This window comes from Heterodontus francisci, chromosome 49, assembly GCF_036365525.1.
Source record: "Heterodontus francisci isolate sHetFra1 chromosome 49, sHetFra1.hap1, whole genome shotgun sequence".
Taxonomy (NCBI): domain Eukaryota; kingdom Metazoa; phylum Chordata; class Chondrichthyes; order Heterodontiformes; family Heterodontidae; genus Heterodontus; species Heterodontus francisci.
In genome coordinates this window covers 3,360,716-3,385,742 of record NC_090419.1, presented here as the reverse complement: position 1 = coordinate 3,385,742, position 25,027 = coordinate 3,360,716, and the positions used below count along the sequence as shown (strand labels likewise).

Below are 25,027 nucleotides of genomic sequence, written 5' to 3'. Positions count from 1 at the left end.
AGGAGGGCCCTGACTGAAGGCGACCATCTACCAGACATTGAATAGCTCCCGGAAAAAGACAGGCAACTCCCTGAGAGAGTCATATCTCATGTCCTCCATCAGGAGCTGCGTGCCGTCTTGAAGGCAGTGGCCCTGTTGGAGAAGATATGTCACCAGCGCACACCATCTCGGAGGATGCTTGATGTGCACATATCTCTGCAGGGTCCGAAGGTCGCAGTTGCAGCCTCGTTTTGGATGCACACCAGTGATTGGCCGCCCTCCTCAATTGGGAGACTCAGGACAAAAGCAGAGACCCAGTATTTCCTTTTGCCCCAGTCCAGCGCCCTAGCCGAGTGATGAGTTTCACCTTGGAACCCCAAGTGTACAGTTACATCCCACCTCTCACCCTCCCGAGGATGAGGCACTCAACGCTATCCATAGACCTCAAGAGAGCAGACAATTGTTTCAAAAAGCGAGCTTGCAACGCGCCAAGCCTGGACATGTACACATTCACAAAGTGGAGCTCATGCTACCTTGGCAAATGGCAAGGTGAAGCAAACGGTCCGATAGAAGCTCCTAAACCCTGAGGATCTGCAGCTGAAAAGTCGGGGCCAATAAGATAGCCACCCCACTAGAAATAGGGGTCAGATGACTCATGTAGACTCCACCGTGCCATTCCATGGGACAGGTGGCTCTGTCTCATGGTATGGTGTGGGTTTCCTGCAGAAAGCCAAATGCATATCTCCATTTTATGAGGACTGAGAGAGTGTGAGATTCCCTGCTGCCGTTGGTGTTGAGGCTGGCTATGGTTCTCTTCATGTGAAAAGTACTTAGAAACGGGTCACCAATACTTAATGGTGAGGAGGGAGCAGAAGAGCACGTTGCCTTCTACTCCCCAGCAGCCGATTGAGGAACACTTTAAATCGGTGCCTCTCAACAATTTCACACCCGTGCCCTTCCCTGACTTCTTGAGGGAGGTAAGGACGGAATGGATGATCAGCGCCAAACTCCACCACTGGCCGAGGGCCAGTTGAACTTTATTGTGGCAACCCCTGCAGGCCACAAGGAGGTCCCGGAGTTTCGCTGTTGGGATGAGAGGACACTCCATGGGAGGCACGAGGGAATCTACAACCTCACTAGCGATGGATTCAATGTTATCCTCTTTGCCCCACTCCGAGTCCCCATCCTGCTCCGGGTCGTCAACGTCAGCGGCGAACACACCCAGCACAGACTATGGGGCAGACATCCCAGCCACACTAGCTGGTCCCACCTCCGTCATGATCCCACCCCAGGAACGAAGCCGAAGGAGTACCTATTGGATTCAGTTATTGGGCTGGAGCCCTTGGTCGCCAGCGGTTCAGACCACCGCCCCACCCCCCCGCTCAACCTCCACTTCAGTCCCAGGCCCAGTGAGCGACCCTGGAGAGATGGAAGTTCCAGACTCTGGAAAACTAGCCACAGCCAGAACCAGAGGCAGAGAGAGGAGGCCTTCCCCGTTCTGCCAGAGCCTGCAGACCAAGCAGATGGGGGAATTATGGAAATTGGTCTCTGGGTCGGGCACATCCCGGGTGGCAGCATCAAGCTTCTGGGAGCATTGAACCTCACAGGTCTCGCGCCCACCCAGGACTCCTGACCCATCGGCCAAAGGAATTATTTCACTCATGGGATCCACAGGCTCCCCGACCGTGGGCGGGCCCCCTCCTCGAGAGTACCCACAGCTATAGGGGTATCTCCCCTCCCGCACTCCATTCCGAGGAGCGGAGGGTTTCTTCCCAGAGCTTTTAGCTCTCAAATTGATGGTGGCGGGGTGAGCTCGAGGACCCGAACCTGGAAATGCACCCTACAACTCATGTCCCTCTTCAGAGGCGGCAAGTCTCCTCTTCTAATTTCGGGAGGGGCGAGGACGCTCAGAGACCTTCATCCCACAGAAGCCTCTGCTTCTCCCTCCGTGCCCCACTTCCCAGATTTCCTTGGCCCAAGCTAAGCCGCAGGGCAGGTGAACTCCCCTATTTCAGCCTCAAGGTCAAGCACAGTCTCAGGTCTTTTCTCTGCACCAGGGGACGTGCCTTCAGGTGTTTTGGTGTGTGCAGCACCTTCCTTCCACTCGGATGGGTCTGTACAGCCTCTGAAACTGCTTGAGTGATCTAGGTGGAGCGACGTCACCCTGGGCCACCAAGATGGAGTTGGCAGCTGGGAGGTTGGGTCAGTTCTTATGAACGTGCACCACCCCTTTGCAGTCCCAGCACCGCGCCCCATATGAGGTCCAGAAGACGCGGAAGACCACCCCAGCACTCCACATTGAAGTGCCCCTCCAAGACCTGCTCGCGCTCCAGTTGCATAAATACATCTGGGTGGACGGTGCACACATGACGGAGGCTCTTCTCATGACGACCGAGCTGATCTGGTCTGATCCCCGACCTCATCTACCCCAGATCGCGCAGATGTGGAAGGAGGAACTCACTGGGAATGAAAGCCAGGACGTTTGCTGGCATGATCCGCTGCCCAGTGGCCCACAGAGGCTCCAGCGGTAGGAAGGTCCCCCCAACAGTTAGCCCCTCACTCAGGGACAGGGACACCGTCTGCTCGGTCTTCAGGAAAAAACGCTGCCTTCCCATACATTTTTGAGGCTGCAACAATGGGGAAGGAAGTCGAGAACTTCGGCCATTTCCTTGACGCATGTCATATTTGGGTGGGTGTAACTCTTCACCCCATGCTTTCTTATTAAAAGCTTGAAAGGCGATGGGATAACCGGAAGAGCTGCAGCAGCTTCTGCCGCAGCACAGGAAGGCACCGCCACAGGAGTTAACTGAGAAGCCTTGGGGTAGAAGAGTTACATCCACAGTGTGTTGAGAGAGCGAGGGGAAAAACAATTATCAAATATAGCAATAACTTGATCATGTAAGCAGTCAGAGGCAAAGGGGAAGAGGCTGAGGGAGAGGAAGGCCAGGAGAAAATAATGGTTGCAGCTGCAAAATTAGAGAGCAGTCATAACGCCTGTACTCTGGTTGGAGAGGGCTGATGTCTTCACCTGGAAGAGCTGAAGCTATCCAGGCACACACTTTTCCAGATATTATCAAGCAACAATGAAGAATCTTCACCTGGGAAGCTTCCACTGTCACAGGACACAGTGTGGGGAAGGAGCTCCAGATTCGATGGTAACAACTTAGAAGCCTCCTATTGAAACAGGCAACACCTGGACAATATCCAGGCTTGGGCTGTTAAGTGGCAAGTAACACTCGCGACATACATGTGCCAGACAATCAACTCCTCTGGCAGGGATTCCACCCGCCACTGACCCACCAGGAGATTAGAACATTTCTCCCAATTGATCCTCGTGGAGGACGCTGCAGAAAAAGTCTGCTGCAGTCGCGCATCCTCCGCAAGTCAACGAGGAACATCTCATCGGCATAAGCCAAGAGGATGACCCGCATGGCCGGCTCGCGCAGAGCTGATCCCGCCGTGTCCGAAAGCGCGCAGAGTCCCGAAAAGGTATTTGTGATCCACCCTGACGAACGCCTTCCCCTGATCGAGGGAGAGTAAGGCGACAGATAGACCAGCCCTCTGGGAAAGATGGATCAGGTTCCGGACAAGGTGGATGTTGTCCTGGATGGATCGGCACGCGACCATGTAGGACCGGTTGAGGTGGATCATGTGGGCCAGCAGGGAGCCAGGGCGGGTAGACATAGCCCAGGCAAAGATCTTACAATCCGTGCTGAGGAAGGAGACCGGACTCCAGTTTTCAAGCAGGCTGATATCACCCCTATTCGGCAGCAGGACGATGATCACCCTGTGCCACAAGAGGGGTATCTCCCCGGTCGCCAGTCTTTCCCCCAGGACAGGCGCATAATCATCACCCAGGACATCCGACGGAATGACAGAGGCGGGATTCCAAGCCGAGTTCCTCCCTCTCTAGGCGCCCAATCCTGGCTTCTCGCCGCTTGGTCGACCCCTTCGCGTACTGCTGACAGAATACACGGATGTGAGACGTGCCCACATTCCACCATAGCCTTAAGGAGGGGAAGCCCCCACTTCCTTCTCCAGTCGGCCGAGAATAGACAGAACGAGTCCCGGAACCGCTCGTCGTCCAGCAGCCAGTGGTTAAAGAGCCAATACGCGGACCCCGCCCACGTGCAGAGTGGAGTGAACTCCGCCCACACCAGGCGGTGGTCCGAGCATGGCACCATCCACATGGAGGCCGCCGAGACGCGGAAGAAGTACGCCTGTGAAAAGTAGAGGCGGTCGATTTGGGACCCTCCTCCTCCAGTCCTCCATGTGAAGGCGCTGGAGTCGGGATGGAGATTCCACCACACGTCCACCAAGTTGAGGGAGCTGATCAGTGCCTTCAACTTCTCCACAGTTGCTTGGCCACACTGGGGACCGAAGCAATACCCCACCTCGAGGGTACTGTTAAAATCCCCGCCGAAGTTGATGCACTCGCCGCTATCGATGGAGCTCAAGACAGCGGACACTTCTTCAAAGAAGCGTGCTTGCAAAACGCTGGACCTGGGTGTATATGCGTTCACAAGGTGGAACGGCACGATACCCAGGTGAACGGCAAGGTGGAGCAAGTGACCCGGCATTGGCTCCTTTCACCCCATGATCTCTCGCTGAAAAGTCGGGACCAACAAGATAGCCAGACCACTAGAAATAGGGGTGATGTGACTCATGTAGACGCCACTCTGCCACTCCAGGAGCCAGGTGGCTTTGTCTCCCAGAACGGTGTGGTTTTCCTGCAGAAAACTCACCGCATATCTCAAACCCCTGAGGACAGATAGATTGTGAAATCTGCGGTGAGATCCCCTGCTGCCATTGATGCTGAGGCTGGCTATGGTTATCTTCATGTCAAAGGTACTTAATAACCATCACCAACACCTCACTGTGAGGACGGAGCAGAAGTGCACCTGGCCTTCATCTACCCCAGCAACCCATCGAGGAACGCATTAAATTGGCGCCTCTCAACCAGTTTCATGCCCGAGCCCTTGCCCGCTTTCTTGAGGGAAGCATGGACGGACTGGATGATCAGCGCTAGATTCGAACAATGGCTGAGGGCCAGCTGAGGGCCAGCTCTGTTCAGTAAGAAAAGAGAAGATGGTAAAAGAGGAGGGGTGTGGCATTGTTAATCAAGGAGAGTATTACAGCGGCAGAAAGGACGTTTGAGGACTCGTCTACTGAGGTAGTATGGGCCGAGGTTAGAAACAGGAGAGGAGAGGTCACCCTGTTGGGAGTCTTCTATAGACCTCCGAATAGTTCCAGAGATGTAGAGGAAAGGATAGCGAAGATGATTCTCGACATGGGCGAGAGTAACAGGGAAGTTGTTATGGGGGACTTTAACTTTCCAAATATTGACTGGAAATACTATAGTTCGAGTACTTTAGATGGGTCAGTTTTTGTCCAGTGTGTGCAGGAGGGTTTTCTGACACAGTTTGTAGACAGGCCAACCAGGGGCGATGCCACATTGGATTTGGTACTGGGTAATGAACCCGGCCAGGTGTTAGATTTAGATGTATGTAAGCACTTTGGTGATCCTGATCACAATTCGGTTAGGTTTACCTTAGCGATGGGCAGGGACAGGTATATACCGCAAGGCAAGAATTATAGCTGGGGGAAAGGTAATGTTGATGCGATTAGGCAAGATTTAGGATGCGTAGGATGGGGAAGGAAACTGCAGGGGATGGGCACAATCGAAATGTGGAGCTTACTCAAGGAGCAGCTACTGCGTGTCCTTGATAAGTATGTACCTGTCAGGCAGGGAGGAAGTTGTCGAGCGAGGGAGCCGTGGTTTACTAAAGAAGTTGAAGCGCTTGTCAAAAGGAAGAAGAAGGCTTCTGTTAGGATGAGACGTGAAGGCTCAGTTAGGGCGCTTGAGAGTTACAAGCTAGCCAGGAAGGATCTAAAGGGAGAGCTAAGAAGAGCAAGGAGAGGACACGAGATGTCAATGACGGATAGGATCAAGGAAAACCCTAAGGCTTTCTATAGGTATATCAGGAATAAAAGAATGACTAGAGTTATATTAGGGCCAATCAAGGATAGTAGTGGGAAGTTGTGTGTGGAATCAGAGGAGATAGGGGAAGCGTTAAATGAATATTTTTCGTCAGTATTTACAGTAGAGAAAGAAAATGTTGTCGAGGAGAATACTGAGATTCAGGCTACTAGGCTAGATGGGATTGAGGTTCACAAGGAGGAGGTGTTAGCAATTTTGGAAAGTGTGAAAATAGATAAGTCCCCTGGGCCAGATGGGATTTATCCTAGGATTCTCTGGGAAGCCGGGGAGGAGATTGCAGAGCCTTTGTCCTTGATCTTTATGTTGTCATTGTCGACAGGAATAGTGCCGGAGGACTGGAGGATAGCAAATGTTGTCCCCTTGTTCAAGAAGGGGAGTAGAGACAGCCCTGGTAATTATAGACCTGCGAGCCTTACTTCGGTTGTGGGTAAAATGTTGGAAAAGGTTATAAGAGATAGGATTTATAATCAACTTGAAAAGAATAAGTTCATTAGCGATAGTCAGCACGGTTTTGTGAAGGGTAGGTCGTGCCTCACAAACCATATTGAGTTTTTCGAGAAGGTGACCAAACAGGTGGATGAGGGTACAGCAGTGGATGTGGTGTATATGGATTTCAGTAAGGCGTTTGATAAGGTTCCCCACGGTAGGCTATTGCAGAAAATACGGAAGTATGGGGTTGAAGGTGATTTAGAGCTTTGGATCAGAAATTGGCTAGCTGAAAGAAGACAGAGGGTGGTGGTTGATGACAAATGTTCATCCTGGAGTTTAGTTACTAGTGGTGTACCGCAAGGATCTGTTTTGGGGCCACTGCTGTTTGTCATTTTTATACATGACCTGGATGAGGGCGTAGAAGGGTGGGTTAGTAAATTTGCGGATGACACGAAGGTCGGTGGAGTTGTGGATAGTGCCCAAGGATGTTGTAGGGGACAGAGAGACATAGATAGGCTGCAGAGCTGGGCTGAGAGATGGCAAATGGAGTTTCATGCGGAAAAGTGTGAGGTGATTCACTTTGGAAGGAGGAACAGGAATGCAGAGTACTTTGCTAATTGGAAGATTCTTGGTAGTGCAGATGAACAGAGAGATTTTGGTGTCCAGGTACATAAATCCCTGAAAGTTGCTACCCAGGTTAATAGGGCTGTTAAGAAGGCATATGGTGTGTTAGTTTTTATTAGTAGGGGGATCGAGTTTCGGAGCCACGAGGTCATGCTGCATCTGTACAAAACTCTGGTGCAGCCACACCTGGAGTATTGCGTGCAGTTCTGGTCACTGCATTATAGGAAGGATGTGGAAGCTTTGGAAAGGGTGCAGAGGAGATTTCCTAGGATGTTGCCTGGTATGGAAGGAAGGTCTTACGAGGAAAGGCTGAGGGACTTGAGGTTGTTTTCGTTGGAGAGAAGGAGGAGGAGAGGTGACTTAATAGAGACATATAAGATAATCAGAGGGTTAGTTAGGGTGGATAGTGAGAGTCTTTTTCCTCGGATGGTGATGGCAAACACGAGGGGACATAGCTTTAAGTTGAGGGGTGATAGATATAGGACAGATGTTAAGGTAGTTTCTTTACTCAGAGAGTAGTAGGGGCGTGGAACGCCCTGCCTGCAAAAGTAGTAGACTCTCCAACTTTAAGGGCATTTAAGTGGTCATTGGATAGACATATGGATGAAAATGGAGTCGTGTAGGTCAGATGGTTTCACAGGTCGGCGCAACATCGAGGGCCGAAGGGCCTGTACTGCGCTGTAATGTTCTAATTCTAATTCTAATTCTAATTCTAAACCCTTGGTGTTTATTTTTCATCCATGCTTTCTTTCTTTTCGGAAGGGCACTCTGCTCCCTGCTGCAGGCTGTGAAAACCACTGCCTCCAGAACCGACTGAGTGGTGTCTGTAGGAAGTTTGGGGGGAGTGGAAGGAGGTGCAGTGGCGCCACACTGGGCCGGAGAGGTGGAGTTGGCTGACGGAAGGTTGGGCCAGCTCTTATGAACATGACCCAGCCCCTTGCAGACGTTGCACCGCACCCCGTCCGAGGTACAGAAGACGCAGCAGGGCGTCCCCTGGAACTCTGCATCGAAACGGCCCTCCAAGACCTCCTCCCGCACCAACTGCATAAATATCTGCCGACGGCGGATGGAGTAGACATGTCGAAGGCTGTGATCCCGAAGTGGCATTGGGGTGATCCCCGACCGTACCTCCCCCAGATGGTGCAGGTGGGGGAGGAGGAGCTCACTGGGAATGAGGGACGGGATATTTGATAACATTATCTACTGCGCAGTGGCCCCCAAAGGATCCACCGGCAGGAACATCCCACCCACAGTGCGACCTTTATTCAGATCCAGGGACACCGCTGGCTCGGACTTCAGGAAGAACACAGCATTCCCGCACATATTTGAGGCTGCCACAATGGCCAAGGGGCCGATAACATCGGCCATTGCATTTACACAGGCCTCTAAAGACATATTGAGGTGCGTTTAACTCTTCACCCCATGCTTTGATGTCACTATTTTAAATGGTGACGGGGCCACAGGAGCAGCTGCTGCAGCTGCTGCAGCATAGGAAGGCACCACCAGACAGGACTGTGAAGCCATGGGGTTGTAGAGTCGCACCCACCGTTGAGAGAAAAAAATAATAAAAATAGATATCGAGAGAAAGGAATAACAAGTAACAGCAACAAATTTTCCCAAAAGTCACAGACTGGAGGGTATGGCTAGGGAGAGAGGCTGAACGAGAGGAGGGTCATGAGGAATCAGTTTCTTTGCCAGTGTTAATTCAGGCTGTCCTTTTGCTGGTCTTCCAGTTGGTGGTGGGAGGGGGTACGATGTCTTCACCTGGGACAGCTGCAGTTGCCCAGGCACACTCTGCTTCTGGTGTGGTTTGAAGCAGTTCAGAGAAAGTCTCTTCACCTGGGCAGCTCCAGCTATTCAGGCTAACTCGTTGGGGTGGGGACGGAGCTCCTATTCAATGCTGTTAAACACAGGAGCTCCCTTTTCAAACAAACAACCCACCCAAGGTCTTCCAGTCTCTTCCTTTCCCCCTCCCCACAACAATCAATGAAAGGGCTTCAAAATCCAAATGCACAAGCGATGTCACTTCTTCGAGCCTCCTGCTTTCCTCTTTCAGAATAAAGACAGATGGAAAACCTTTGTTTCAATCTCAGTCTCTCCCTCTTGCAGCAGTCACAGCGTCTGCAGCCTCCAGCCTCTGCACACAACAACAGTCAGGTGCACCTCGTTGTTGCACGCAGCACCTCCAATTAGCCAGCAGCCAACCACTGTGCTGTACCTGTCCTGGGAGTTGAGTTTAGCTTAGTTTCGAGACACAGCACTGAAACAGGCCCTTCGGCCCACCGAGTCTGTGCCGACCATCAACCACCCATTTATACTAATCCGACACTAATTCCATATTCCTACCCACCCTATATTTCCCTAACACGTACCCATACCAGGGGCAATTTATAATGGCCAATTAACCTATCAACCTGCAAATCTTTGGCATGTGGGAGGAAACCGGATCACCCAGAGGAAACCCACGCAGACACAAGGAGAACTTGCAAACTCCACACAGGCAGTACCCAGAATTGAACCCGGGTCGCTGGAGCTGTGAGGCTGCGATGCTAACCACTGCGCCACCATGCCGCCCTGTTTGATGGGACATTGTCGGGTGAGCGTTGCTCAGTATCTAACACCGTGCTTCAGCTTTCCTGGGCGTGTTTCATGGGGACAGTGTAGAGGGTGGTTTACTCTGTACCAATCCCGTGCTGTAACTGCCCTGGGAACAAATTTAACTAAGATGGCTGCAATTCCCCATGCGTAGAATTTCTAGGCATTAAAATCTGTGACAGTGGTTTGTCTTGGCCAGTTCTGTTATTATAAAACACTTTCTGTTTCCGTCTGTCGCTTTGGTCTTTTTCCTTGGGTATTTTCTTCATTTTTCATTGCTTATTTGCTTCCATATAATGAAGGGAGCAGTCACTACCATTTGTCATCATGACCTCCCTTAACTGGCCCAATGCACTGACTCCATCCCACTCTCCGGCCAGTGTCTGAGAGTGAACCAGCCTGTTCAAAACCTAGGCTTCCTATTCGGCTCTGAGCTCATCTTCCAACGCCATCACCCAGACTGCCTCCCTCGGATTCTGTGTCGATCTCTGTCTCTGCCTCAGCTCCTCTGCTGCTTATTCTCTCATTCATTCCATTGTTAGCTCCACACACGACTAATACAACCTACTTATCTATTGCCTCCCAGCTTGTCCCCTCCATAATCATCAGCTCATCTAAAACTCTGCTGCTCACATCCTGCATCACAGTAAGTCCCGTTCACCCTTCAGCCCTGTTCCTCCTGAGCTTTTTTGGCTTCTGGTCTGGTAATTCCTCAATTTTAAAATTCTTATCCTCGTGTTCAGGCCCAACTCATTAAACATTTTCCAGTGACGAAACTGCGTCCCAAAATGGCAATTGTTAAGTTGTTTATGTTTATTATTTTACCCAAAGTACTTTTAACCCCAGCTTGGCAGTTTGTTTCCATACAAATGGCACAAAGGGAACATAAGACATAGTGGAGGAGGTAGAAATCAGCTTGGACTCTCATGCAAAACATCATCACCTATACATTCCCATTTTCCAAGTTACACACCATCGAGATGTGGAAATATATCACCGTTCCTTCATGGTGACTGGGTCAAAAGTCAGAAATACTATCTGTATAGTATTGTGGGAGCATCTTCACTAAACGACTGCAGTGGTTCAAGTTGAAGGCCCAACATTTCATCATGGAAACCAGGGATAGAACAGTTATGCCAGTCTTGTCAGTGTCACCCATATCCTGAGAACAAATATATATGGAGTACAATATAAATAAAATCAATGAGTTTGTATTTGACTGATTGTAACCAGGCTTGGACTGTGATAAGAGCGGGACATTTTTTTGGCCTCCTAGTCTCGAAAGACAATGGGTAGGCGCCTGGAGGCAGTCAGTGGTTTGTGGAACAGCGCCTGGAGTGGCTATGCAGGCCAATTCTGGAGTGACAGGCTCTTCCACAGGTGCTGCAGATAAAATTGGTTGACGGGGCTGTTAAGCAGTTCGCTCTCTCCTTGCGCTTCTGTCTTTTTTCCTGCCAACAGCTAAGTCTGTTCGACTCGCCACACTTTGGCCCCGCCTTTCTGATGAACACTGGCAACTGACTCCCACGACTTGTTATCAATGTCGCAGGACTTCATGTCACGTTTTCAGGCGTCTTTAAAGCGGAGGCATGGACGGCCGGTGGGTCGATAACAGTGACGAGCTCGCTGTACAATGTGTCCTTGAGGCTCCTGCCATCTTCCATCCAGCTCACATGGCCAAAACATCTCAAACGTCGTTGGCTCAGTAGGGTGTATATGCTGGGTTTGTTGGCCCCCTCGAGGACTTCTGCATTGGAGATACGGACCTGCCACCTGATGCCAAGGATTCTCCGAGGCAGCGAAGATGGAATGAATTGAGACCTCGCTCTTGGGTGACATACGTTCTCCAGACCTCGCTGTCATAGAGCGAGGTACTGAGGACACAGGCTTGATACACACGGACTTTTGTGTTCCATGTCAAAGTGCGCCATTTTCCCGTACTCTCTTGGCTTGTCTGGATGTAGCAGTGGACACCTTTTCCATGTGCATGTTGATTTCTGCATCAAGAGACAGGTTACTGGTGATAGTTGAGCCTATGTAGGTGAACTCTTGAACCACTTCCAGAGCGTGGTCGCCGATATTGATGGATGGAGCATTTCTGACGTCCTGTGTCATGATGTTTGTTTTCTTGAGGCTGATGATTAGGCCAAATTCGTTGCAGGCAGCCGCAATTCTGTCGACGAGTCTGTCATACTCCGACAACGTACTCTGATAAACATTCCGTCAACTTAGTTGGCCTCAATGGCCCTTTGTGTTTGATGTTCTGCTGTTACCTTTATTCGAGTGCAAGTAACAATGAGGCACTGGCTGAAAAACTGCCGGACACCAATTGTAAACATGAAATAATGAATCAATGGCTTGTTTTACTACAGAATCGGAGAATCACGCAGCATGGAAACAATTCATTTAGTCTATCTTGCCTTTTCCATTTTTTAAAGAGCTTTATCTTTTGTCCTTATTGCCTATTCTTTTCCCATACGTCTGCAAATCATCTCTCGACCTCCGCCAGTATTCATCAAGTTCCCTTTTGCAACTTACTAGTGAATTGATTCATTCATGTCTTCAGACGGTGCATTCCAGATTGTAATAACTCGCTGTATATAAAAAAAGTTATCTTTTTATTCCCTCTTTTCCTTTTGCCAAGTATTTGAAATCCTGTTTCCGACCCTGGTTCCAGTGGAAATAGTTTATCCTTACTCTCTTAACATTCCACATCATTTTGAACGCGGATATTAAATGTCCCCTTGACAGGATTTGCTCTAAGGAGTGCAATCCCAGCTTCTTCAATCTTCCACAAAGCTGAAATCACCCAGCCATACCATTATTCCAGTAAATTTCCCCTGTACCCTCTCCAAGGCTTTGACATCCTTTCTAACATGTAATGTCCAGAATAACTCAGAACTGTTCAGCTGAGACCTAATCAATACTTCATCAAGTTGTCGCGTAGTTTTCTTACGTTTTCATTCACTGCCTCTATGTATAAAACCAAATATCCTACATGCATTTTAACAAGCTTAGCAACGTGTCTTCTCACATTCAAAGACTTGTGTACATGTGCCTGCACCTCTGTTAACATTGTATCATTTAATTCTGTTGCCTCTCCTCATTCTTCCTGCCAAGTGTATCCTTCACACTTCTTCGCATTAAAAGTCATTGTGTGCCGCTTCATTTCACCAATGTGCCGATGTCCTTCTGAAGCCTTCTACTATTCTCCTCGCTGTTTACATTTCCCAGACAAATGTCATCTCCAAATATTGAAATTGTGACATTGATGTATACCTCTATGTCATTAATACGTGACAAAAAGAAATAGTACCTTAATACATATCCGGGGGGAAACCATTGTATACTACCATTCAGTCTGAACAACAACTGTTCACAACTTCTCTCTGCTTTCTGTTGCTTAGCCAATGTCATGTCCACACGATCACTGCCTCTTTAATTCATGTGGCACAGGTTTCCTAACAAGACAATTAGATGGCACTTGAACATGCAATTTGGATGTCCATATAAATAACATCAACTGCACTGCCCTCATCAACCATCCTGTGTTAGGATGAGACGTGAAGGCTCAGTTAGGGCGCTTGAGAGTTACAAGCTAGCCAGGAAGGATCTAAAGGGAGAGCTAAGAAGAGCGAGGAGAGGACATGAGAAGTCATTGGCAGATAGGATCAAGGAAAACCCTAAGGCTTTCTATAGGTATATCAGGAATAAAAGAATGACTAGAGTTAGATTAGGGCCAATCAAGGATAGTAGTGGGAAGTTGCGTGTGGAATCAGAGGAGATGGGGAAGCGTTAAATGAATATTTTCCGTCAGTATTTACAGTGGAGAAAGAAAATGCTGTCGAGGAGAATACTGAGATACAGACTACTAGGCTAGATGGGATTGAGGTTCACAAGGAGGAGGTGTTAGCAATTTTGGAAAGTGTGAAAATAGATAAGTCCCCTGAGCCAGATGGGATTTATCCTAGGATTCTCTGGGAAGCCAGGGAGGAGATTGCAGAGCCTTTGTCCTTGATCTTTATGTTTTCCTTGTCGACAGGAATAGTGCTGGAAGACTGGAGGATAGCAAATGTTGTCCCCTTGTTCAAGAAGGGGAGTAGAGACAGCCCTGGTAATTATAGACCTGTGAGCCTTACTTCGGTTGTGGGTAAAATGTTGGAAAAGGTTATTGGAGACAGGATTTATAATCATCTTGAAAAGAATAAGTTCATTAGCGATAGTCAGCACGGTTTTGTGAAGGGTAGGCCATGCCTCACAAACCTTATTGAGTTTTTTGAGAAGGTGACCAAACAGGTGGATGAGGGTAAAGCCGTGGATGTGGTGTATATGGATTTCAGTAAGGCGTTTGAAAAGGTTCCCCACGGTAGGCTATTGCAGAAAATACGGAAGTATGGGATTGAAGGTGAATTAGTGCTTTGGATCAGAAATTGGCTAGCTGAAAGAAGACAGAGGTTGATGGCAAATGTTCATCCTGGAGTTTAGTTACTAGTGGTGTACCGCAAGGATCTGTTTTGGGGCCACTGCTCTTTGTCATTTTTATAAAAGATCTGGATGAGGGTGTAGAAGGGTGAGTTATCAAATTTGCGGATGACACGAAGGTCGGTGGAGTTGTGGATAGTGCCGAAGGATGTTGTAGGTTACAGAGGGACATGGATAGGCTGCAAAGCTGAGCTGAGTGATGGCAAATGGAGTTTAATGCGGAAAAGTGTGAGGTGATTCACTTTGGAAGGAGTAACAGGAATGCAGAGTACTGGGCTAATGGGAAGATTCTTGGTAGTGTAGATGAGCAGAGGGATCTTGGTGTCCTTAAATCCCTGAAAGTTGCCACCCAGGTTAATAGGGCTGTTAAGAAGGCATATGGTGTGTTAGCTTTTATTAGTAGGGGGATCGAGTTTCGGAGCCACGAGGTCATGCTGCAGCTGTACAAAACTCTGGTGCAGCCGCATCTGGAGTATTGCGTGCAGTTCTGGTCACCGCATTATAGGAAAGATGTGGAAGCTTTGGAAAGGGTGCAGATGAGATTTACTAAGATGTTGCGTGGTATGGAGGGAAGGTCTTACGAGGAAAGGCTGAGGGACTTGAGGTTGTTTTCGTTAGAGAGAAGGAGGAGGAGAGTTGACTTAATAGAGACATATAAGATTATCAGAGGGTTAGATAGGGTGGATCGTGAGAGTCTTTTTCCTCGGATGGTGATGGCAAACACGAGGGGACATAGCTTTAAGTTGAGGGGTGATAGATATAGGACAGATGTCAGAGGTAGTTTCTTTACTCAGAGAGTAGTAGGGGCGTGGAACGCCCTGCCTGCAACAGTCATACACTCGCCAACTTTAAGGTAATTTAAGTGGTCATTGGATAGACATATGGATGAAAATGGAATAGTGTAGGTCAGATGATTTCACAGGTCGGCGCAACATCGAGGGCCGAAGGGCCTGTACTGCGCTGTAATGTTCTATGTTCTATGTTCTATGATCAGGGATGATTTAGAATTAACATATCCAGGCAGCTTGTCATTTCCAAACTCATGTTTTGCTTTTTTTCCCCCAAGCCACAAAAAATTTGTCCCAGATTATAGAATCGAAACATCGCTCGAACGTTTCACCGACGTTAGAATGAATGACCTGTAAATTACAGGGTTACCCATTTGTCCTTTTTCAGACAGGGTGTGACATTTGTAAACCCCAGTACACTGTCACCATTGCCGTATCAAAGTAGGATTGAACAATTCTGGCCAGTGCTTCTGATTTTTCAACATATCTTTCCACCAGCAACCCACAGACATCCCATCCTGATCGAGTAAAGCATATTCTTTATTGTCCTTCAAAAAGTGTTGGATCGAAATGGGTTAACTGAGCCTGTTTTCTTTCAGTGCTTGGAATTGGTGTTAGTCTCCATGGACTGTAGATGTGAGGGTTTCCTCTGGAGGGTTTTCTTCTTCTATTAATAGTGCACATCCTTCAAAATGCTAAGCTATTAACACCTAGTGTCAGCGGGAGTATCAGCCCCGGCACTAACAGGGATCTGCGGCTCCAGAGAGAAGGAGATGATCGATCAGAAACTGAGAACAATGGATTGGAATGTTACAACAATGGATCAGAATCTGAGAGCAATAGATTGGAATGTTACAAAAACGGGTCAGAATTTGAGAACAATTGATTGGGAGGTTGTAACAATGGGGAAGGGTTTATCTTCTTCGTTTCAGGCACTTATTGCAGATTATGATTTGATAACAGTAGCATGGCGAATTTATTGCGCTCTTTATGTGATTCAATACTTTTACTATCCAATACTCGCTATTCTTGGTGTTCCTGGTAAGTCTGGCTGTTCAGCGATTAATGCTGTAAACCGTGCATTCTAACAGCATTATTGTGCTGCCATTTATTCTGCCCTCTTTGCTGTTGCTATTGTTGTTTGTGCTGGTTAGTCTCTGTACCCAGCTATTAACTCTACAAACTGATTTGATTTACTTTCGCTTATTTTTGCTGCTGCTGGTGTCTGTGGTATGTATGCTGTCACATGTGCAGACCAAGATTCAATGCAGTACTGCTTTTGATGTTTAAAAATCGGCAAAATGGAAGCCATGATTTTCGTTCCCCATCACAACAAAGAACAAAGAACAAAGAAAATTACAGCACAGGAACAGGCCCTTCGGCCCTCCAAGCCAGCGCCGATCCAGATCCTCTACATAACCCTGTCGCCTATTTTCAAAGGGTCTGTATCTCTTTGCTTCCTGCCCATTCATGCATCTGTCTAGATACATCTTAAAAGATGCTATCATGCCCGCGTCTACCACCTCCGCTGGCAACGCGTTCCAGACACCCACCACCCTCTGTGTAAAGAACTTTCCACGCATATCCCCCCTAAACTTTTCCCCTCTCACTTTGAACTCGTGACCCCTTGTAATTGAATCCCCCACTCTGGGAAAAAGCTTCTTGCTATCCACCCTGTCTTTTCCTCTCATGATTTTGTACGCCTCAATCAGGTCCTCCCTCAACCTCCGTCTTTCTAATGACAATAATCAGAATCTACTCAACCTCTCTTCATAGCTAGCGCCCTCCATTCCAGGAAACATCCTGGTGAACCTCCTCTGCACCCTCTCCAAAGCATCTATATCCTTTTGGTAATGTGGCGACCAGAACTGCGCGCCGTATTCCAAATGTGGCCGAACCAAAGTATTATACAACTGTAACATGACCTGCCAACTCTTGTACTCAATACCCCGTCCGATGAAGGAAAATATGCCGTATGCCTTCTTGACCACTCTATTGACCTGCATTGCCACCTTCAGGGAACAATGGATCTGAACACCCAAATCTCTCTGTACATCAATTTTCCCAGGACTTTTCCATTTATTGTATAGTTCACTCTTGAATTGGATCTTCCAAAATGCATCACCTCGCACGTGCCCTGATTGAACTGCATCTGCCATTTCTCTGCCCAACTCTCCAATCTATCCATATTCTGCTGTATTCTCTGACAGTCCCCTTCACTATCTGCTACTCCACCAATCTTAGTGTCGTCTGCAAACTTGCTAATCAGCCCACCTATACTTTCCTCCAAATCATTTATGTATATCACAAACAACAGTGGTCCCAGCACGGATCCCTGTGGAACACCACTGGTCACACGTCTCCATTTTGAGAAACTCCCTTCCACTTCTACTCTCTGTCTCCTGTTGCCCAGCCAGTTCTTTATCCATCTAGCTAGTACACCCTGGACCCCATGCGTCTTCACTTTCTCCATCAACCTACCATGGGGATCCTTATCAAACGCCTTACTGAAGTCCATGTATATGACATCTACAGCCCTTCCCTCATCAATCAACTTTGTCACTTCCTCAAAGAATTCTATTAAGTTGGTAAGACATGACCTTCCCTGCACAAAACCATGTTGCCTATCACTGATAAGCCCATTTTCTTCCAAATGGGAATAGATCCTATCCCTCAGTATCTTCTCCAGCAGCTTCCCTACCACTGACATCAGGCTCACCGGTCTATAATTACCTGGATTATCCCAGCTACCCTTCTTAAACAAGGGGACAACATTAGCAATTCTCCAGTCCTCCGGGACCTCACCCATGTTTAAGGATGCTGCAAAGATATCTGTTAAGACCCCAGCTATTTCCTCTCTCGCTTCCCACAGTAACCTGGGATAGGTCCCATCCGGACCTGGGGACTTGTTCACCTTAATGCCTTTTAGAATATCCAACACTTCCTCCCTCCTTATGCCGACATGACCTAGAGTAATCAAACATCTATCCCTAACCTCAACATCCGTCATGTCCCTCTCCTCGGTGAATACCGATGCAAAGTACTCGTTTAGAATCTCACCCATTTTCTCTGACTCCACGCATAATTTTCCTCCTTTTTCCTTGAGTGGGCCAATCCTTTCTCTGGTTACCCTCTTGCTCCTTATATATGAATAAAAGGCTTTGGGAGTTTCCTTAAGCCTGTTTGCTAAAGATATTTCATGACCCATTTTAGACCTCTTAATTCCTCGATTCAGATTGGTCCTACATTCCCCATATTCTTCCAAAGCTTCGTCTTTCTTCAGCCGCCTAGACCTTATGTATGCTTCCTTTTTCCTCTTAGCTAATTTCAGAATTTCACCTGTCATTCATGGTTCCCTAATCTTGCCATGTCTGTCCCTCATTTTCACAGGAACATTTCTCTCCTGCACACTAATCAACCTCTCTTTAAAAGCCTCCCAATATCAAATGTGGATTTATCTTCAAACAGCTGCTCCCAATCTACATTCCCCAGCTCCTGCCGAATTTTGGTATAGTTGGCCTTCCCCCATTTAGCACTCTTCCTTTAGGACAAGTCACGTCTTTGTCCATGAGTATTCTAAAACTTATGGAATTGTGATCACTATTCCCAAATAGTCCCCTACTGAAACTTTAAACAAGATTCCCCCGAGATTAACAGTGAAATCTTGCAGAACTCCAGTCACTGGTGGGCTCTGGTAGTTGATATATGAGATGGTTGTGGTTGTTGGAGGTCAATCATCTGAGCTCCCGGACATCACTGCAGGAGTTCCTCAGGGTAGTGTCCTAGGCCCAAACATCTTCAGCTGCTTCATCAATGACCTTCCTTCAATCATGAGTTCAAAAGGTGGGATGTTCACTGAGGATTGAACAATGTTCTGCACCATTTGCAACTCCTCAGATACTGAAGCAGTCCATGCAGAAATGCAGCAAAACTTGGACAATATGCAGGCTTGGGCTGATAAGTGGCAAGTAACATTCGCGCCACACAATTGCCAGGCATTGACCATCTCCAACAAGAGAGAATCCAACCAACTCCCCTTGACATTCAATGGCATTTTGATTGCTTGAGTCCCCACTATCAGCATCCTGGGAGTTACCATTGACCAGAAACTGAACTGGAGTAGCCATATAAATGCCATGGCGACAAGGGCAGGTCAGAGGCTAGGAATCCTGAGCGAGTAACTCACCTCCTAACTCCCCAAAGCCTGTCCACCATCTACAAGGCACAAGTCAGGAGTGTGATGGAATACTCTCCGCTTGCCTGGATGGGTGCAGCTCCAACAACACTCAAGAAGCTCTACACCATCCAGGACAAAGCAGACCGCTTGATTGGCACCCCATCCACAAACATTCACCCCCTCCACCACAGACACACAGTGGCAGCAGTGTGTACCATCCACAAGATGCACTGCAGCAATGCACCAAGGCTCCTTAGTCAGCACTTTCCAAACCCGCCACCTCAACCAACTGGAAGGACAAGGGCAGCAAATGCATGGGAACACCATCACCTGCAAGTTCCCCTCCAAGTCACGCACAATCCTGACTTGGAACTATATCGCCGTTCATTCACTGTCGCTGGGTCAAAATCCTGGAACTCCCCTCCTAACAGCACTGTGGGTATACCTAACCCACATGGACTGGTTTTTTTCAGGTTTGCACTTGCTGATGTTCAATATTCAGTGTATTCACACCTAATCTGTACTAATGCTTTGTCTTTCAACACACCATTAACATATTGTTTGCCTTTGCTCCGTGACCTTTTGGTCAGCTATGATGCCTGGTCCAATGTGCACCTTCTCTTTTGTTATCTCTTGCCCCACCCCCACCTCACTTGCTTACAACCTGTGACTTTTCTAATATTTGTCAGTTCCGAAGAAGGGTCACTGACCCGAAACGTTAACTCTGCTTCTCTTTCCACAGATGCTGCCAGACCTGCTGAGTGACTCCAGCATTTCTTGTTTTTGTTCCACATGGACTGCAGCAGTTCATGAAGGCAGCTCACCACCACCGTCTCAACGGCAATTAGAAATGGGCAATAAATGCTGACCTAGCCAGCAACATCCCCATCACAGGAGTCAATAATAAAAAAACACAAACATACATACAGACACACTCTGAGACACAACCAGATACACACAAACACAGAAGTACACACACTCAAGACACAGAAACTGAGGCACAGATGCACCAAGATATACAAACAAACACAGTCACAGTCTCAGAGAACCACACACTGTGAGATACAAACAAACAGATACACATGGGCACATAGAAAGACACAGAGACATGGACACACACTCAGTGACACATACTCACAGAGACTGAGACACATAAACACACAAGCACAGAGGCACTCAGAGACACCGAAACTGATAATCAATCACACTGATACACAAAGACACAGAAACACACAAACTCATATATACATACACACTGCGATAAAACACACAGAAACACACCATGAGAGACAAGCAGGCAGGTATATATAACATATAAGTAAACAAACATGCACAGACACACACACACACATACACACACAAACAGACATAAACAAGCAGGTATACACTGACACATAGTGGAACACACACAAACACACACACTGAAACGCAAGGAGATACACAAAGACACGTACAAATAAGCAGACATACTTGGAGACACACACACTGAGACACAATCAAACAGAAAAACACATACACAAGCACGTTCAGGTCGAGGGTTTGGAAGGTGCTGTCTGAGGAGCCTTGGTGCGTTGCTGCAGTGCATCTTGCAGATGGTACACACTGCTGCCACTGTGCGTCACTGTGGAGGGAGGGAATGTTTGTGAATGGGGTGCCAATCAAGCAGGCTGCTTTGCCCTGGATGGTGTCCAGCTTCTTGGGTGTTGTTGGAGCTGCACCCATCCAGGCAAGTGGAGAGTATTCCATCACACACCTAACTTGTTCTTTGTAGATGGTGGACAGGCTTTGGGAAGTCACGTGGTGAGTTACTCGCTCAGGATTCCTAGCCTCTCACCTGCTCTTGTAGCCACGTTATTTATATGTCTGCCCCAGTTCAGTTTCTGGTCAATGGCCGCCCCTAGGATGTTGATAGTAGGGGATTCAGCGATGGTAATGTGATTGAATGTCAAGGGGAGATGGTTAGATTCTCTCTTGTTGGAGATGGTTATTGCCTGGCACTTGTGTGGCGCGAATGTTACTTGCCACTTATCAGCACAAGCCTGGATATTGTCCAGGTCTTGCTGCATATCTACACAGAGTTCTTCAGTGTCTGAAGAGTCATGAATGGTGCTGAACATTGTGCAATCATCAGCGAACATCCCCACTTCTGACCTTATGATTGAAGTAAGGTCATTGATGAAGCAGCTGAAGATGTTTGGGCCTAGGACACTACCCTGAGGAACTCCTGCAGTGATGTCCTGGAGCTCAGATGATTGACCTCCAGCAACCACAACCATCTTCCTTTGCGTCGGGTATGACTCCAGCCGATGGAGGGTTTTCCAATGATTCCCACTGACCTCAGTTTTGCTAGAGCTCCTTGATGCCATACTCGGTCAAATGCTGCCTTGATTTCAAGGGCAGTCACTCGAAGCTCACCTCTTGAGTTCAGCTCTTTTGTTCATTTTTGAATCAAGGCTGTGATGAGGTCAGGAGTTGAGTTGCCCTGGCATAACCCTAACTGAGCTTCTGAGCAGGCTATTGCTAAGCAAGTGCCGCGTGATCGCAGTGTTGATGACACCTTCCATCACTTTACTGATGATTGAGATGGGGCGGTAACTGGTCGGGTGGGACTTATCCTGCTTTTTGTGTACAGGACATACCTGGGCAATTTTCCACATTGCAGGGTAGATGCCACTGTTATACCTGCACTGAAACAGCTTAGCTTGGGGCGTGGCAAGTTCTGGACCACAGGTCTTCAGTACTATTGCCGGAATATTGTCAGGGCCCATAGCCTTTTCAGTATCCAGTGCCTTCAGTCGTTTCTTGATATCACGAGGAAAGAATCGAATTGGCTGAAGTCTGGCATCTGTGATGCAGAGGACTTTAGGAGGAGGCTGAGATGGATCATCAATTCGGCACTTCTGGCTGAAGATTGTTGCAAATGCTTCAGCCTTGTCTTTTGCACGAAAGTGCTTCGCTCCCACTTCATTGAGGATGGGGATATTTGTGGAGCCACCGCCTGCAGTTAATTGTTTAATTGTCCACCACAATTCACGGCTGGATGTGGCAGGACTGCAGAGCTTAGATACATACTCAGAGTTACTGCTTACAGACACAGGAACTGAGACACAAACAAACAGATACACTCAGACATACAAACACAAACGTACATACACACATATACCCAGCAACAGAGACACAAACAAACAGATACACACAGACACATAAACACAAACTCATACACACGCAGAGACACACACCCCGACACCCAAATAAGCAGATATATAAAGATGCATAAGGAACAAGGAACAAAGAACAGTACAGCACAGGAACAGGCCATTCGGCCCTCCAAGTCTATGCCGATTTTGATGCCTGCCTAAACTAACACCTTCTGCACTTCAGGGCCCATATCCCTCTATTCCCTTCCTATTCATGTATTTGTCAAGATGTCTCTTCAAGGTCGCTAACGTATCTGCTTCCACCACCTCCCCTGGCAGCAAGTTCCAGGCACTCACCACCCTCTGTGTAAAACACTTGCCTCGTACATCCCCTCTAAACTTTGCCCCTCTCACCTTAAACCTATGTCCCCTGGTAACTGACTCTTCCACCCTGGTAAAAAGCTTCTAGACTATCCACTCTGTCCATGCCGCTCATAACTTTGTAAACCTCTATCATGTCGCCACTCCACCTCCGTCATTCCAGTGAAACCAATCCGAGTTTTCCCACCCTCTCCTCATAGCTAATGCCCTCCAGACCAGGCAACATCCTGGTAAACCTCCTCTGTCCCCTATCCAAAGCCTCCACGTCCTTCTGGTAGTGTGGCGACCAGAATTGCACGCAATATTCTAAGTGTGGCCTAACTAAGGTTCTGTACAGCTGCAGCATGACTTACCTATTTTTATACTCTATGCCCCGACCGATGAAGGCAAGCATGCCGTATGCCTTCTTGACTACCTTATCCACCTGCGTTGCCACTTTCAGTGACCTGTGGACCTGTACGCCCAGATCTCTCTGCCTGTCAATACTCCTAAGGGTTCTGCCATTTACTGTAAAGCTCCCATCTGCATTAGACCTTCCAAAATGCATTACCTCACATTTGTCCAGATTAAACTCCATCTGCCATTTCTCTGCCCAAGTCTCCAACCGATCTATATCCTGCTGTATCCTCTGAAAATCCTTATCATTATCCGCAACTCCACCAACCTTTGTGTCGTCCACAAACTTACTAATCAGACCAGCTACATTTTCCTCCAAATCATTTATATATACTACAAACAGCACTCAGTTACACACTCAGAAAGAGCTACAAAAGAGCGTGAAAACACATGTGTTAGTTCATATGTGTTCTAAAACATGTGCACAGAACCAGACACAGTAACGCACATTGACACACAGAAAGCCCACACACACACACAGATGTACATACACACATATACTTCTCTAAATGTTGTGGTGAAGCAGAGATATGTACGAGTCCAAGTGCAGGAATCACTAAAACTTAGTAGGCAGATGCAAAACGTAATGAAGAATATTATTAGGATGTTGGCCTTTATCTGGAGGGCTGGATTACAAAGGGAAGTGAGTGGTGCTTCAGCTGTACAAAGCTCTGGTTAGACTCCATCTGGAGTATTGCTATCGGGTTTGGGTCATCCATCTCAGAAAGGATGTATTGTCCTTGAAGTGAGTGCAGCCCAGAACGATACCAGAATAATACTGGAGATAAAAGGGTTAAATTCTAAGGACAGGAAGCATAGACCAGATAAACATTCACTTCCGTAGAATACATTAAGAGGTGATATAATTATGGTGTTTAAGATCACAGAATCACAGAATATTACTGCACTGAGGGAGGCCATTCAGCCTTTCAAGGTTCTGCCAGCTGTTTCAAAGAGCAATTATGTTTGTTGGACTGTTCCAATCTTCCCCATCTCCCAGCAATATTTCCTCCTTCACAGATTTATACAATTCCCTTTTGAAATCTACATTTAAATCTTTTTCCACCACCAGACCATCAAGTAGTACATTGGAGATGCTAACAATTCATTCACTAAAACTTTTGTTCTCATGTTCCCACTGGGTATTCTGACAGTCACCTTAAACCTGTGTCATCTGCTCATTGATCCTCCAGTCATTGGAAACAGTTTCTTTTTAGTGAATCTGTCTGAATCTATTACTTCTGTCACAACTCTGTCATTACCTATGAATTGCTCTTGTTCATTCTTCAGTGACTCTGCTCCCATTCTGATATGCATGTTGTTATTTATCTCTCTGTAAAATACTTCACTATTTCTTTTCATATTACTTGACAATTTAAATTTGCAGCTCCTCTTTGACTTCATTTATTTTGGTTTCCTTCCTCATTTCTTTGATTTTACTTTCTCGCATCCTCACATTTATTGTCAATGGACTTTCATTTTAGTTTCAATTTGTGCTTCTTCATTTATTCATCCATGGTGTCTCATTATTGGGCAGTCTGTTCTTTTTTAGCAGAATAAATATCTTCTGAAGTCCATTCATCACTTTTTGAAATATTTCCCACTGCTGTTCTATTTGCTTGTTCATCAATATTCTGTTCCAATTTACTTTTCTACATTGCAGACTTACCATTCAAAATAAGCTTTTCTAATTTATTATTTTTGGCTTTTCTTCTTTAATTCTTTCTCAATCATTGCCTTAAAATTTGTTATGTTGTGATTGATATTGCCTCGATTGTCATCAAAGTTTTGATTTCACATCAGCTCTGGTTTATTTTCAATGACTGGATCCATCACCACTGCCTTGATGAATCTCCTATCTACTGGGTACGAATTCCATCCTAAACACATTGTAAATATTCCTTTCCCTTTGCCCCATTCCCTACCTCTTCTTTCCAGATTATTAGTTGTGGTTGAAATCTCCCATGATTAATACACGATGAATTTGATTCACTTCATATTTTCCTCTAATTCCCATCCACTATTAGCTGGCCTGTAG

General features: G+C 47.2%; 1 protein-coding gene across 1 annotated transcript in view; it reads left to right on the top strand.

Moving 5' to 3' along the window:
* Positions 1-15,680: 15,680 nt before the first annotated feature.
* Positions 15,681-25,027, top strand: part of LOC137358237 (probable G-protein coupled receptor 139) — a 37,420-nt gene continuing 28,073 nt past the window's right edge. The window contains exon 1 of the mRNA XM_068024127.1: positions 15,681-15,939. Coding sequence (XP_067880228.1) covers positions 15,696-15,939 — 244 coding nt within the window. The 5' untranslated portion in view covers positions 15,681-15,695. The remainder of the gene's footprint in view (positions 15,940-25,027) is intronic.